The sequence below is a fragment of the Xenopus laevis genome, chromosome 5L, assembly GCF_017654675.1.
Source record: "Xenopus laevis strain J_2021 chromosome 5L, Xenopus_laevis_v10.1, whole genome shotgun sequence".
Taxonomy (NCBI): Eukaryota; Metazoa; Chordata; class Amphibia; order Anura; family Pipidae; genus Xenopus; species Xenopus laevis.
In genome coordinates this window covers 145344788-145360159 of record NC_054379.1, presented here as the reverse complement: position 1 = coordinate 145360159, position 15372 = coordinate 145344788, and the positions used below count along the sequence as shown (strand labels likewise).

The 15372-nt window shown below is 36.0% G+C and overlaps 1 protein-coding gene across 9 annotated transcripts in view; it reads left to right on the top strand.

Moving 5' to 3' along the window:
- The window catches only part of LOC108717166 (myelin transcription factor 1-like protein), a 310654-nt gene that overhangs the window by 169098 nt on the left and 126184 nt on the right, over positions 1-15372 (top strand). For 8 of the 9 annotated variants that reach the window (XM_041563524.1, XM_041563531.1, XM_041563525.1 and 5 more), the window contains 3 exons: positions 475-560; positions 14139-14193; positions 14378-14411. In XM_041563524.1, the coding sequence (XP_041419458.1) occupies positions 14139-14193; positions 14378-14411 (89 nt within the window). In that variant the 5' untranslated portion in view covers positions 475-560. The remainder of the gene's footprint in view (positions 1-474; positions 561-14138; positions 14194-14377; positions 14412-15372) is intronic. The other variant, XM_041563530.1, reaches the window with a different exon arrangement.

Here is a 15372-nt window from a genome sequence, read left to right as displayed (position 1 = left end):
CCATTGTCGTGGGGGGGCTGGAACAGGGGGGTCTGGACTACAGGGTCTGAATCCTCAATAGTTTTAAAAAATGGACTCACCTATCTGCATCACAAGCAGCGGAGAGCCAGTGAGGTGAGAAGGTGGGTGGGCTACCAGGAGTGAGGACAGGTAGCAGATTTAGTTGCACTGGGCCCCTCCAAAGATTATTTTTGCTGGGACCCTGGGGCAATCTAAAATGCAAGAAATGCTTAAACCAAACCATAGATAGAAAATGCAAGTTATGCAAGTGGGTTGGGTATAATTTAGTGATTTGCTGGTGCCAGTTGTTCTCTATGGGTAAGACACAGTAGCCTTTGACTCACTTTTTGGCAGCAGTTGTTCATACTTCTATATACTATATAACAGGAGGCATATTCAGCCATTTCATGCACAGTTTGTATATATGTTATAAGTTAATACCATTTTAAATAGACATTATTCTGTCTTTTTCAGGTGCCGAGACCCCACTCACCTGTGGGCAAAGCACTGTCACTTCATCATCATCTTCCAGAAAAGACAGGGAAAGTGCAAATGCTCAGGTACTCAAGAATTGCCCTGTACCAAAATATTCTATGATAACTTGATAATTTGACCATCAGTTTATGATTGGTTTATATTGCTTCCACTGGGTTTTATGTGCCAGAAAGAAGTATTGTAACTCATTTACCTGCAATGTTCTTTCACCATGTGTCACAAATGGGACCCTTGTTTAATGTTAAGTGGCTGTATACTCGTCTAAGGGGGCAGCTCCCTAAAATTGTGCAGAGTGTACCAATTTCTGGTTCTTGTACCATTTTTTCTTTCTACATTAATTGGACTGAAAATATGTGGCAATATTAAACTAAATGCAAGTTAAACACAAAAAATGTGTTGGATGCATTGTGGAAAACAAACTGTGTAACTACAGTATATGCAGTTACTTGATTCTATAAATGATCCTTACAATTTGGTAAAGCAATCTGTAGACTTAAGTTTTTATGAAATCAGTCAAAAAATGGAAGAGCGAAAAAGGAAAACTATTTTAGGTCAACCACCCCTTTCACACTATGGCATAAATCTTATCAAAAATATATTTTAAGCTTCAATGCAAGAATACTATTTCTTCTTTTCAACAACATGAGAATGATATTGGCTAGCCACAAGACAGCAGTACTTCTTTCTCCTGCTACTGTATGTATAAGATTCTCAAACTACTGCAACCCAGTTCTTGCATTATTTAAGGTTGGCTTCAGCACATATGTGCCAGATTATTACCTATGCCTAAACAATGAGAAATTTTGAATTCTCCCAAAATGCAGAAGAAAGAAGTACAATTAGAAGAAGAAATGAGGGCAATCTAGAGAATAGTTTGAGATTCACAACCATTTGCACAGAGGCACACTGTTAGTTTGCATATTTTGTGCAGTGAAATCCTACTTTTGCAAAGTTGTCAAGTGAAATGGACTGGGCAGGTTAATATTTGTTGTAAAGGAATTCATTGAAAACTTGCTACAACGAGATGAGGAAAAATGAGAAACGATGACTTTCAGTGTTTTGTGTTTTTCGTCTGCCACTGAAATGCTTTGTGAACTACATTTTTATCAGTTTGTTGGTCTCAAAAGTCAGTTGTAGGGTTATGTCATAAAGGGTGCTAAGTTTTCTACAGGTATAATCACCATTTACTTGTCACCTGCTTAAAAGCATCCTGGGCAAACTTTGCACCTTTTACTACATATGAAGCATAGTGGCTTCATCTGGGTGTTGCTTGCCAACTATTCAAGTATTCAACACATCAGCAGCATCAGCTTCTGTACATTTTATATTAAGGTTTGTATATTAAAGTTTTTATTATTGAGTATGTACGGCTAAGGGCTCTTTGTCAATGTGGACAACTACTAGGTGTAAAACTGTTAAAACACCAACATTTATTAGTTGTGGCTACATTAAAACTTGTGTTTTGCACCAGTGCTCTTAATCCATAGGTTGGTATTAATATGTGAATGATGCGCTAGGTTAAACATGCAACAAAAAGGCACGTGAAGGAGTCAATGACAGGGGAATAGATATAGCCAGCTATATTTGTGTATATATATATATATATATATATATATATATATATATATATATATATATATACAGTATATACATTTTGTTTATGCTAAATGAAGAGTTAAACCTACTGCAAGGAAATTTAAAAAAAAAATATAAAAAAAAAAAATATACAATATAATGGTAACTTTGGTATTCTGGTATTTTGGTTTTACAATATGGCAGAAAATCTTTTTTACCTGCATATTTCTGAATTGTCTCAAGAACGACAAAACACCAACATTTTTAGGGTTTTGAAATTTAGGAATTTAATCTCTACAAAGAAATCCCTTCCCACGCTTGCTGGCAGGTAAAAAGCTCAATGTGTTTTAATTGCCATAAATATACTGTTTTTTTTTTTTCATTGCCTTTCTAAATTATCATTCCCCACTTTCATTGAAAAGAAGTATAGTATTTTGTATTATTGTTCCATTGACGCACAACACAAGTGTTTGTGGTAATATAGAATATAAAATACAAGGCTTTGATTTCTTTTAATTCAACAACACAGACTCAAAAAATAAAAAACTTGTTTCCACTAGGATTACTTTGCTCTACCTAAGAGAGGATGACATTTTTGTGCCACTTTCTAAGTGCAATTATCTTTGGTTTCCTGGATGAGTCAGCGCATGACCTCAAGCACACGGCAAAGCAAGTCACCCAATTTAAGAATACTTACTTCTCCCTCTCTAGTTTAGCTCTCAAATTATTCCTGAGAACTGCCGAGGCATAGGCTGTTTGTCGTGGCTTTATAATTAAAGAGGAACACTGGCTAAAATGTCAGTAGCTACTACAGTGTACAGAACATGCATTTTGTTTCATTTACAGTTTTAGATGGTTTGGTCTTGTCTGCCAACACAACATAATATGATTGAGACTGTACATATCTGCTGTTTTTCAATTTTAAATCTTCTAAGCATTCTGAAAAATAACTAGAATAGGGAAATGATATTATTTTAAGGAGTTAAATGTAGGTATGGTTTATGTTTGTTAACTATCTACTACTACTATTTATCTTCCAATCTTTTGTAAATATTTTTGTTTATAAAGTGCTAAAATTTTTCACAGCTCATAAGTACATAACAAAAGTCGACAAATGATGGCCCTGTCCTCAAGGGGTTACAATCTGAAGGGAGTGGGGAGAACTGAGCATGTAACTGAATGTGGTTGCAATAGGTTGTCAAACATGGAAGGGAGGTCTAGAATGACTAGTATGGAGAATTGTTCTTGAATTTGGCATGGGTCAATGTTGAATTTGTTCAGTGCAAGTTCAATGTAGTGATAGGCAAAAGTGGGTGAAGTAAAGAGTGTGTAGAATGAAAACAGTTCTTTGGAGGAACAGGAAAGGTGTAAAAGATGACAGTACCTTAAAGTCTGAAGAAAATACTCAATCATAAAGAGAAAGATATGAAGATATGAGTAAGTCCTGCATAGTGGGCAGTAAGGCATGAAAGAATAAGATGTGAAGGGATAAGATGTAATCAAATGACCAGGTTGTTCATGAAAAAGAAAAACTAGCTCTTTGGGAGAACTGAGTGTAAATGTCTGCCTGGTTGATTATGTTAGCAATCAGATAGCAGAGGAAATGTAAAATTGAGCTTTAGGATGATGCGTGGGTCCAGCATTGTAATTAATGTTGTTGACCATTTTCTTTGCCTTTGTCTTCCTTGGCTCCCACCTGTAATCTATCAAGTCTAGCTGAAGGCAATTCCCAATTAAGGGTGTTTAAGGATTCCTTTTCCACTGTGGGCTGGATCATTGAACTTCCTTCTGTGGTCTAGTGCCTGAGTCCTAGACTTCTGTGAGAGAGTGTGTTCCTGCCCCGTTGTTATTTTGTTACTGTTAGTCTTCTAGCTCTCACCTCTGTCCTGTTTGTTATTGTCTGCCAATGGACTTGCTTCTTTTGTCTACTATTTATATTTTTATACTATTATTATTCTAATTGCTTATTAAAGTATTTCATCAAGCATAGCTGCTTTTCTCTTGGTCTTCTTCTACCTCCCAAGCCACATCCTCAAGGTTATACAGTATACACGTAACTCCTGACACTGTCTGTGTTGGTTTCACATTTCCCTCTCCTAAAAAATATTTTATTATAAATAAAATATTCATACACTATTTGGAAAACAGCAATGTGCTTGGTCAATAACAAAAGCTATACAATATATGTCATGTTTCATTTTATTTCTTACACTGCAATGTAAATGTTCATTATTAGGTCCTGTCTAACAGCTTTCTATTGTGTGTTTAATAAATGGATGCTCTCTGGGTGCACACATGAGCCATGAAGCACTTGTAAAGTGTAAGAAGCTCTTTAGTGGTGGCTTCAAGGTTTTCCATAAAAACAGTGTAAATGCTTAGAGTGGTACTTAAACTATGAGAGTGGCCTTTAGACAGAAAACCTTTAACAGTGTATGAGGCAAGCTAGGAATAAAACATACAGTACATGGTAATAACATTTCTCTTTTGACATTACAACCAGTAAAATTCAGAAAATGGAATATGCTTCTATCAGTTCACGATTATATAGCCATTGCTTCTGTTAAGTTACTTTTCCATTTGACACTTTAATGTGATCCCTATTTCCCTTATAATGTGATCTCCTGCATTGATTTCTGTTTTTGCAAAATCCTGGCCTTCCCATAGGTTCCACCTCATGAAAACAGCAAAACATGTTTTGTAGACTGAAAATGTTTGTGTTTGCAGATTCAGATGGATGGAGCAATGGTTGTAGAAAGAACCACATGAGATATCTCATTTGATATCCTACCAAGGCTAATCTCATAAGGATACATGGGGTCATTTATCAAAATCTGAATTTATCAATTTTTTTCTGAAATATACTCCAACCAAATCTGTACTGTTATTTCCCCTTATTTATCAATACATTTTCCCAAAAAACATGAATGCAGGAATTTTTTTTTAAAAAAAATAATGAAAATCAATTTTTTCGTATTTTAGGCACCCGAAAAAAATCTGTTTTTTTTTGTTTTTTTGTTATAAAACCCCAAAATCTTTAGATTTTTGCATGAAACCCAGTGCAGATCAGGATATCTTTGGGACTTTTCCCATTAACTTATATACAACCTCGGCAGGTCTGAGATTCCGGATCTTCAGATTCAAACTTTTTCCATCATCTGGGAATAGTAAATCATGAAAAATTCTAATTTTTTATCACAAAAAATGCAGATTTTATATAAAAAAAACTAGAATTTTGGGAATTCCGACTTTAGTAAATAACCTTTATCAAGAGTTGTAGTGAATTCAAGGGAATTTTCGAAGTTAAATTCAAAATTCGAAGTAATTTTTTGGATACTTCGACCATCGAATAGGATACTACGACTTTGACTTCAACTTCGAATTCAATTTGAAGTAAAATCGTTCGAATATTCAACCATTCGATAACCGAAGTACAGTCTCTTTAAAAAAACTTTGACTTCAATACTTCGCCAAATTAAAGCTGCCAAAGTGCTATGTTAGCCTATGGGGACCTTCTAGAGCATTTTTCGAAGTTTTTGAAAGTCGAAGTAAAATCTTTTGATCGATCCCTGAAATCATTCGATCAAACGATTTTACTTCGACCGCAGGATACCCAAATTCGATGAAAAAAACTTCAACTTCGAAATTTGACCCTTGATAAATCTGGCCCTTAATGTCATGGTGCATTCTCTGTCTGACCAATCTCCATGTATTTTAATTTCAAACTGTGGCTTACAATGTATGTAGGAGCCTTAGTTGCCCTGGACAAAAACTTTTTCCAAACTTTGTCATGCCACTCAAATACCACAACGTTGCCTATTTAGCTCAAACTTCAGCAGGACTAATGAACAGCAGGCACAGTTTTCCTATTTGGAACTATAGTTTCTTACCTCGGGAACTAGTGATTCCCTGCTATTTGATAAATCAAAACTTTGTTGAAAAAAAAGGTTTCCAGGCTTTCTGAAGGTGAAGGACAGTCCCTTTGTGTATCTGTTAATAAATATTCAAGTGTTGCTTGATGTTTTCTTTATTACAGAATGTTTTATAATACTTTTGACTTCAGGAATCTGTTATGGTTGGATTTTATGAATAAAGGGTTAGTCTGTAAAGCTCCTTACCTTAGGATTTAGGACTATTTGCATCTTATAAAAACAGTCCACTGTATTGTTAAGTTCGATTATTATAATTATTATAGCCATTAGATTGCACTTTTTGGTTTATCTAGGAGATCATTGCAAGTAGTTCTGAATATTCCATCTTCTAAGAATACCCTATATCCACATGTCGTAATTAACATTTACAGACAAATAACATGAAGGCAATTCCTACTTCCCCGTTGAGTTTTAGCGACTTTCAAAATACCGTCATCACCTTTCAGGTTTCAGTCCACAGTCCTTGATAACTAGAAAAGTACTGTGATACGTTTAATGTGACTGGAGGGGTATTGCTACGCACTCTACAGTTTAAAGAATACAACACATTATGTTAGAAGTCTCAAAATGGAATAGGGAGCAGATTTTTCTTCTATGTATTATCTAAAGCTCCTTTTAAAAAGGTAGAGATTCGTGAATCTGAACTCTGGAGAACCAAGAGCTGCTTTTAAATTCATATTATCCATGGAATTAAATTCTTGCTGGTTGTAAAATATGTTATACTTGGCATCTGACATTCCTGCTTATTTCTGCATGCCCAACCAATGGTTGTGTTTGACGATTACTTAAAAGATGTGCCTGTTTGTGTAAACTTAAAAGTTGCTTTGTATTAAATCTAAAATAGGCATCAATGCATCAACAAAGACAAACATCAAAGACCAACAAGCTTTATTCTTTTCTTTTGCGGCAATCAGTTTCATATTATTTTTTATTAAAAGTGTTCAAAAACATGTTATAAATATGCCATATATACTTAAGTAAAATACAAAAGTAAAATAAGTATTGTTACTAAACCAATTAGTTATCATTAGGGAAAAATAATTGAATGTCTAAGAGTTATTGGCTGACTGATATTACAGAAAGTCTCAAATACTGTATAGATATAGTGAGGCTCACCACTGTCCCATTTTTGGTAGCGGAGGGAAAGCCATACAACTGATGCTTGTATTATCCCATCTATCTTATATACCTCAGCATTAGCAAGTAGTACAGTTAACTTCAGGGAGGAGTGACAAGAGATTATTTGTGTTCAGTGATAAGTGAAAAGTGCATTTGAGTTTGGCAAGCAGCACAGTTAACAGTAAATTCAGTAAAGGATGGAGGTATAAGGAGATTGCCATTTATTCACAAGGACTATATACTGTGTATTGGTATATTGTTTATAATACAGATATACTATAAATACCTAATCTGTTTAGCGACTTTCAAAATATCAGTCTGTTAAAGTGGACCTGTCACCCAGACACAAAAATCTGTATAATAAAAGTCCTTTTCAAATTGAACATGAAAGCCAATTTCTATGTTTTATTAAAGCATTCATAGCTGTTGTAAGCTCATTTAAAAATCTCAGCTGTCAATCAAATATTGTCTGCTCCTCCTCTATGCCCTGGGCATAGAGGCGGGGCAGACAATTACTTTCAAATTCCGTTCAACACTTCCTGGATGTCACTGCTCTCCCCACATTCCCCCAGTTCTCTTCACCATTTAATTGTGTAACCAGTACATGGGGATGGACATCAGGTCCCCCATTCTGGTGCCCAAACAAGATTCTGAGATGATGCAAGGTTTGCCTTAATAACAGTGTGCTCAAAATGGCTGCTGCCTGATTGTTATAATCTTGAAATCCCAGACTGAAGGAAGCAAGATTCAAATAATTTATACAGTTGTAATTAAAGATCATTTTGCTTGACTAATGTGATAAAATAGGATTTTGAATAATTTTTTTGGGTGATGGGTCCCCTTTAAATAGGAAAATATTTAAAAACAGTAAAAACAAAAGTTTGCTTTATGAGTAATATGACCACACCAACATTTCCAAGCAATACCAGAGCTAATACGTATAAGAGTCTTTTGATTATTATGTATCTGACATTTCTTTTGTAGCAGTTACATACCTGTTACTCTTGGGGCCCTTTGCATCACTGGAACAATTTTCTGGTATTTAGGGTTCCTTCATGTTGTGCCCCTTGGAATATCTTCTCTCTATATAGTTGAGATCGGGAGTACCCAACCTTTTTTTTTTTTTACCCACTTTCAATTGTAAAAAGAGTTGGGGAGCAACACAAGCATGAAAAAAAGTTCCAGTGGGTGTCAACTAAGACCTGTGCTTGGCTATTTGGTAGCCCCTATGTGGACTTGCAGCCTACAGGAGACTCTGTTTGGAAGTACACTTGGTTTTTATGCAACCAAACTTTGCCTCCAAGCTTGGAATTAAAAAATAAGCACCTGCTTTGGGGCCACTGGGATCAACATTCAAGGGGTTTGTGAGCAGCATGTTGCTCACAAACCATTAGTTGGGGATACCTGGTTGAGGGTGTAATTTCTTATTTAGCTATTTTGGGGATTTTAAAAATGTATCCAAATAAAAATAATGGATTTCACATACACTTCACTGTACAATATACCCTCAGTCACGTGTTCAAATATTGTACTGTATTTTCAGTATTTTTATCTCAGTTTTCACTTTGTAAAGGAAATGTAAAAAAACCTAAAACGTGCAATTTGTCTGTGGATTAATATGCATACCCAAATGTTTCAACATTGTTTTTAACTCTATATACAGTATCTTAGGATCCTATACCTTCAAACAAAAGCTGCATTTTGTCATGAAAATAAAATGTCTTTTTGTTGGAAAAGAATATTTGTAGCTGTTGATTTAGAGTACCATAAACCATGCTAGCTCTCCATAACAATGTATATAGTTGATCCTTCTGTTTGTTTATGTTTTGCAGAGATATGCTGCAAATCAAGGTAGATTTGATGCCTACCCGGTGCTTTGGAAAAATAAACCCATGTAGTTTAGGGAGCAGAGGATGAAAGGCAAAATTATGTTTTGGGCTTTTAGTCTACTGTTTTGTTATAAGAGAAATGACAACTATACTTTAATTTTAATTATACTTTAATTGATGTGGGTAGAATAGTTATAACGTCTGTACTGAGAACAGATGTGATATGTTGGTGGTATGTCCCAGCTCATATTTGCTTGTGTTTCCATCACAGGCTATTGTACTCCAGTGAAAACCTTTGGTAGTTTTAAATGCTTTATCATCTATTGCCAATAAATTCTCTTCTATAAAGCCTAATGCCTATAATGGCTCCCTTTTATTTTGGTAAATGCTTCACAACAGTTACAGGAATATAATATCTGATTTTTATTATTATTATAATAACTATTATTACCATTCATATTGTTTTAATACATTCATTTTTGTAGACATCTGTTCATCATTTTATCTGAATGTTGTCTTGCATATAGACATCATAAACAAGGACTATGTAGTCTGATGCACAGTTTTTCCTTGGTCATTAATGTGTCTTTCCCAGCTGAGCAATGTATAATTTCAAAATCCTTGGCAAAAATGCAGCTCCGAGATAGATAGGTAGATAGATGATGGTATAATGATAAGCATTCTGTATTTAGATGGATCTATAGTAATAAGTCCAATCAACTGGACTTGGAATTGGAATTGAGAAAGCCAGGCAGATGACTAGCAAAACTTTGTCAAGTAAAAAGAAAATACAACAAGACCAGTTGACTTGACTTATTACTAATAATAATGACCTGAATGAAAGAAAATCTTCATACTTAGACAGACAAATACATACACAGACAGAGAGTATGATAAATATAGTGATTTTGGCCTCCATATTGGCATTACAGACACTATGTATAGTGATGGGCGAATTTATTCGACAGGCCCGAATTTGCGGCAAATTCCAGCGATTAGCCGCTGATGAATAAATTCACAATACTGCCGTGAAAATCGCCGGCGCATTTTCGCCTGCGAATGTGCGCTAGCATCCAAAAAACGGGCACCGGCATCAAAAACGAGACCCGGCGGCGTTTGCCAAATTTTTGGGCGAATTTATCGGCAAAGCAAAACTCCCCAAATTCGCCCATCACTAACTATGTACCATCAGAACTAAATTCCTCATAGAGGACAATGTGCCTCCCTCATATATACATTTAAACATTCCAATGCAGTTTCCTCTCATAATATAAAGCACCTATAATCACTTTTCTCAAAACGCTCTTGCTGTGGTACCCCAAACATTTGATTTATGGACTAATGGTTTGATAATTTACAATTTATATTTAAATTGGTACATAGCTTTGTGTGGATGAGAAGATGATAGATAGTGTTGAGATTCTTATTTCCTCAGAGCCTATACGTGAGGAGATGATAACTAGTCCAGAGTAAGACTAACCATCCCAGTGTAACCAGCAATAGTGGTGGCTATTAGTAGAAATAGTAGAATAAGACAGGTGGAGTTCAGGCATAGTCGGTAGGCAAAGCAGAGTTCGAAGGAGGCAGAGTTCAAGCTTAATCGAAGTGAGGGGCAATATGCTGTAGGACAGAAGGATTTGTGTTAAAACAAAGGACACCAAACCATCCTCATATCTCTTGGGGCATATTTCTGAAAAGGAATAATTAGCTACATTTGCAATCTGCTATAATCTCCTATACTTTGCCTTTCATACCAGGCTTATTTGCATAGTTACAAAGCCCAGAGAAAACAGATTAGCATTATAAAGTGAATCATCCAATAATATGAAGTAAATTGCATGAAGGTTTGCATTCATAATCGTTGTCACCTTAACCTTAATGAAGATGATAATAATAGTAAATTTGGCAGTAGGTGCTAACATAACTGTAATACATATACAGTAAATATGTGTGTGTGTGTTATAAGATTTTGTTGTGTTAGAATTTAAATGGACATCATTGTGATTTTTACCAGCTGATTTTACATTACACACCAAATATACTATTGTAACAAACGAAATGAAGATGTTTTTGGTTACAAAAGTATTCATTCCCTCAATATGTAGTGATGGGCGAATTTATTCACCAGGCGCGAATCTGCGCGATTCGCCGCCAGCGAATAAATTCACAAAACGCCTGCGAAAATTTGCGGCTAAAAAAAAACCGGGTGCCGGCATCAAAAACGGGCACCGGCGTAAAAAAAAAACGGGCGCCGGCGTCAAAAACGGGCGCCGGCATCAAAAACAAGACGCCGGCGGCGTTTCGCAAATTTTTCGCCATTTCGCTAATTTTTCGGCGAAGCAAAACGGCGCAAATTCGCCCATCACTATCAATATGTGGTAGAAACATTTTTGACTACAATTGCAACAGTCTTTTGAGGTAACTTTCTACCAGCTTTGCCCATGTAAATCCTGCAATTTTCTCCTAGTCAAATTTGCTCGGGCTCTGTCATGTTGCAATTTAAACTGTTGACTTTGGCAAATTTTAAGCATTGCCACTAATTCCAGATCCAGTTGATGTCTGGGCTTTTACTGGGAAGAACTTGAATCCCTCGAGTTTCTGAGTTTACAAACTCAATAAAAATAAAAACACTCAAATTGAAAAAATTACACATTTTTCCTAGGACAACTCCCATTGATTTCTACATAATTCTCAGCAAATTTTTGATACCAAATTTGAGTTTTAGCACAAAAAAAAACTTGAATCTTAGCAAAAAATTGAATTAGAACTTTTAATTAGTCTTATCAGGCACAAAAACCTTTTCCACACATTTGCTGTGTATTTTCACATGCCTTTCGCAAACTCTAAATGGGCTTCAATATCTCTCTCTGTTGTCATGCACAGATCCGATGAACCAGGCACTGGTAAAAGAAACGTACATTCAAGAGTATGTTAGGTGCAAAAGGCCTTTTGTGTTTCATCCATTCATGGACTTATGATCCCAACTAGGCTGTTTTGTGGGGTCTTTGAGTGCCTGTCAACAATCTGGGTAAATATTTATCTCCACAAGCTCAAGGTCTAGGACATGAACACCAAAACCCCACAATATACTTGGGCAAGCTCCAACTCCACTATTGTGAGACAGCATTTGTTCTTGGCATTCTTCTGTACAGTCCAAATTTAAGGAGCATCTGGGTTAAAGCTGTCCCATGTCTGACTTTTTACATTTCAGGTGTGAACCCCTCCAGCTCCTCCCTTCTTTACCTTTGCCTACTTGGTTGCTTCTCTGATGAGTTTGGTGGACTGTCATATATAAGTTTGGTGGACTACCATATGTAAGCAATAAATAGAGTTGGGATTGTGCCATAGCCCTTCAATTTTAAATAACAGATATCATGGTGCCTGTGGATATGTTGAAGATTTGATACATTTTTGTATGAACCAATTCTGATTTATGCTTCTCAGGAACTTTATCCCACACTTTTGTCTTCCCATTGCTTTTTGTTCAGATATGCTCTTTTAATTAACTGTGGCCTTACACGAATGGAAGTGGTGTAAATTTCCATAGCTCCATAGCCCTGCATGAAATCACTCAGCTTGCAGTTGCAGGCCATTATACTGTATAGTCAGGAACCATTACTGATCAGATAAAGTAATTTCAGTGCTTCAAGGTCATCTTTTTTTATCACTTTCTTATCCCTACTCTTTTTATATCTTCTGGCTTTTTCTTTCTATCCTTTCCTTTTCTTATACATAACCGATACTTAGATTGTACAGCAAGAGAAATAAATTATTGATACATTATTGTGCCTGAAATGACGTTCTATGTTCAATAGTTGATATAGAGCATTTAAATAAATGTTGAAATAATAAAAATTAGAGAAGATAACTAAAGGAGAGTTAGTATTTTAGTAGTGACTGTTGGAGTATTTTAGTTGAACAATATACTACTACCAGCAACAGAGCTATACTCCACATTCCTAAATATATCTGACCTGCATGAATTTTTGAATGTGAAAATCAGTCATACAAATGAATGGAGCACTGGTAATTAATACAATGTTGTATTTTGCACATGTTGCACCTACAGATATTTGAGTTTGTCCGTTAACTCTCATATTAATGTACTTTTGGAAGAGGTGTATTAACATGTATTGTACATTATATTTATCTCAGATAGGGTACCAGAGGGCCTTAATAACAAACTTGCACTAAACTGAAGATGGATTAATAAGTGAAATCAGTGGTAAATAGTTTGCAAAAGTCAGATTCATCATCTTTTATTATATTAATAGTACTCTTGGCACCAACCTAGGTTGACTCATTGAAAACATTCTACCATGAGCCATTGTCATAGAGATTCCTGTACTACTGCTAACTCTACTATAACTCGTTGGTGGAGCTTAAACTTCTCAGTTACACAAGATTCTGTTAAGGACTCTAGCCTTGACCCAAATTAATCTTTTCACTGGATCCTCCAGTGATCCTCCTAATCTACACTCTGCTTCAAACTTTGTATCAATATGGTAGGAAACCAAACAGAGTGAGCCTCCCTAAACAAAAATTTTAAAATGCAATTTGGTTCCATTGTACAGGGCTCCAACCTCCTTGGAAAATATTCCTTCAGGGGAAGAATCTACAGACAGACCAATGAAAGATATATTGTAGATAGAGAAGTAAGCAAAACAGCAGAGTGGAGCAGTGCTTTAGTAGGGTGGATAAGCAAGGAGTAACAGCAGATACCTACATAACCTTTACATCAGAAGTAGTAACTAATATTAATGACATTTTCATATGCAATTTTTGTTACTGGAGAGGATTCCTTTAAGGCATCAAGGTTACTCAGGAACCAGTCATTTTTAATGCAACGGGACTGACATGAGGTGGAAGGGGGGAGGTATCCAAAAGGAAGGCCGAAGGTGAAAGAAGAAAGGAAATAGGTCTGCAAGCTTTTTATCCATCTAATATTCAATTGTATTTAATTAATGGACTTTTTATCTTTAGGCTGCATCTCCTACACTTTCATTTGCATTTTTGTGGCGCTGGTACATTAAAATATGAAATATGTAATTTGAGTAATTTTTTTAGCTCGTCAAGGAAATGGTGTTCTGAAAGTAACAGAGAATAAAAGGCTGTGTGCGAGTCTGCAGCAGACATTGGTAGGCTGTGCATGCAGGATAAAACCATTCACTGCCTGCTAATCTATTCCCAGATGGAGGTGGAATCAGACGAGAAGCGCCATCGCACACGCTCCAAAGGTGTTCGAGGTACGTTTCCTGCTTCACTAAATCACTCAAGGCCTCCTCTCAGCAATGACCTTCATCCCGCACATTCTCTCTCCACAATTCATCCTGACCCTTGCTTTTACATAACTGTTCAGGCAATGTTCTCTAGCTGAGGGGATACTTATGATAGATGATACATTTTAATATATTTTTTTTGTCTCCACAGTGCCAGTGGAACCAGCTATACAAGAGCTGTTCAGGTTAGTACTCCAAATGCAAAATACATTCCCATTAGCAATTTAGAAAATTCAGGTACAATGGATAAAGTGCATTTTCAGTTAACTGTCAGATTTTTAACCACTACAGTGATGGCTTACCTATGGCACTTTGGTTGATTGGGAACTGTGGTGACTGTTTCAGTCACTAGCACTTAACTAGCAACTTCATTAGTTCTGGTCACTCATTGTTACATGTAGGGTGCACAATATCAAATTGGACCTTTCACACTAATTTACTGCATCACGAAGCTGTACTAGTTAGAAATGCTAGCACCAATCAAAAGATAATGGCAATGAAAAAAAGTTAATTCAAAACTTGAAACTAACGATCATTTTATACAATTCAATAAGGCAGGGAACTGAACAGGCATTCTTTCCATTAAATATCATAATTAAGACTAAAACTTAGTGCTGAATACAAAAACCTTATTCCCCTAGAGCAGTGATCCCCAATCAGTGGCTTGTGAGTAGCATGTAGGATATTGCTCTCAGTGTAACATAGTAACAATGTAAGTTAGGTTGAAAAAAGACACCCTTCCATCAAGTTCAACCTTTTAACTTTTTTAACCTGCTTAACTGCTAGTTGATCCAGAGGAAGGAAAAAAAACCCATCTGAAGCCTCTCCAATTTGCCTCAGAGGGGGAAAAATTTCTTCCTGACTCCAAAATGGCAATTGGACTAGTCCCTGGATCAACTTTACTATGAGCTACAGTATCTTCCATTACCCTGTATTCCCTCACTTGCTAAAAAGACATTCATTGACTTCAAAGCAGGTGCTTATTTTTGAATTCCAGGCTTGGAAGCAAGTTTAGGTTACATAAAAACCAGATGCACTGCCAAACAGAACCTTTATGCTGCCAGTCCACATAGAGGCTACCAAATAGCCAATCACAGCCCTTATTTTGGAACCCGCAGGGACTTTTTTCATGCTTGTGTTGTTCCC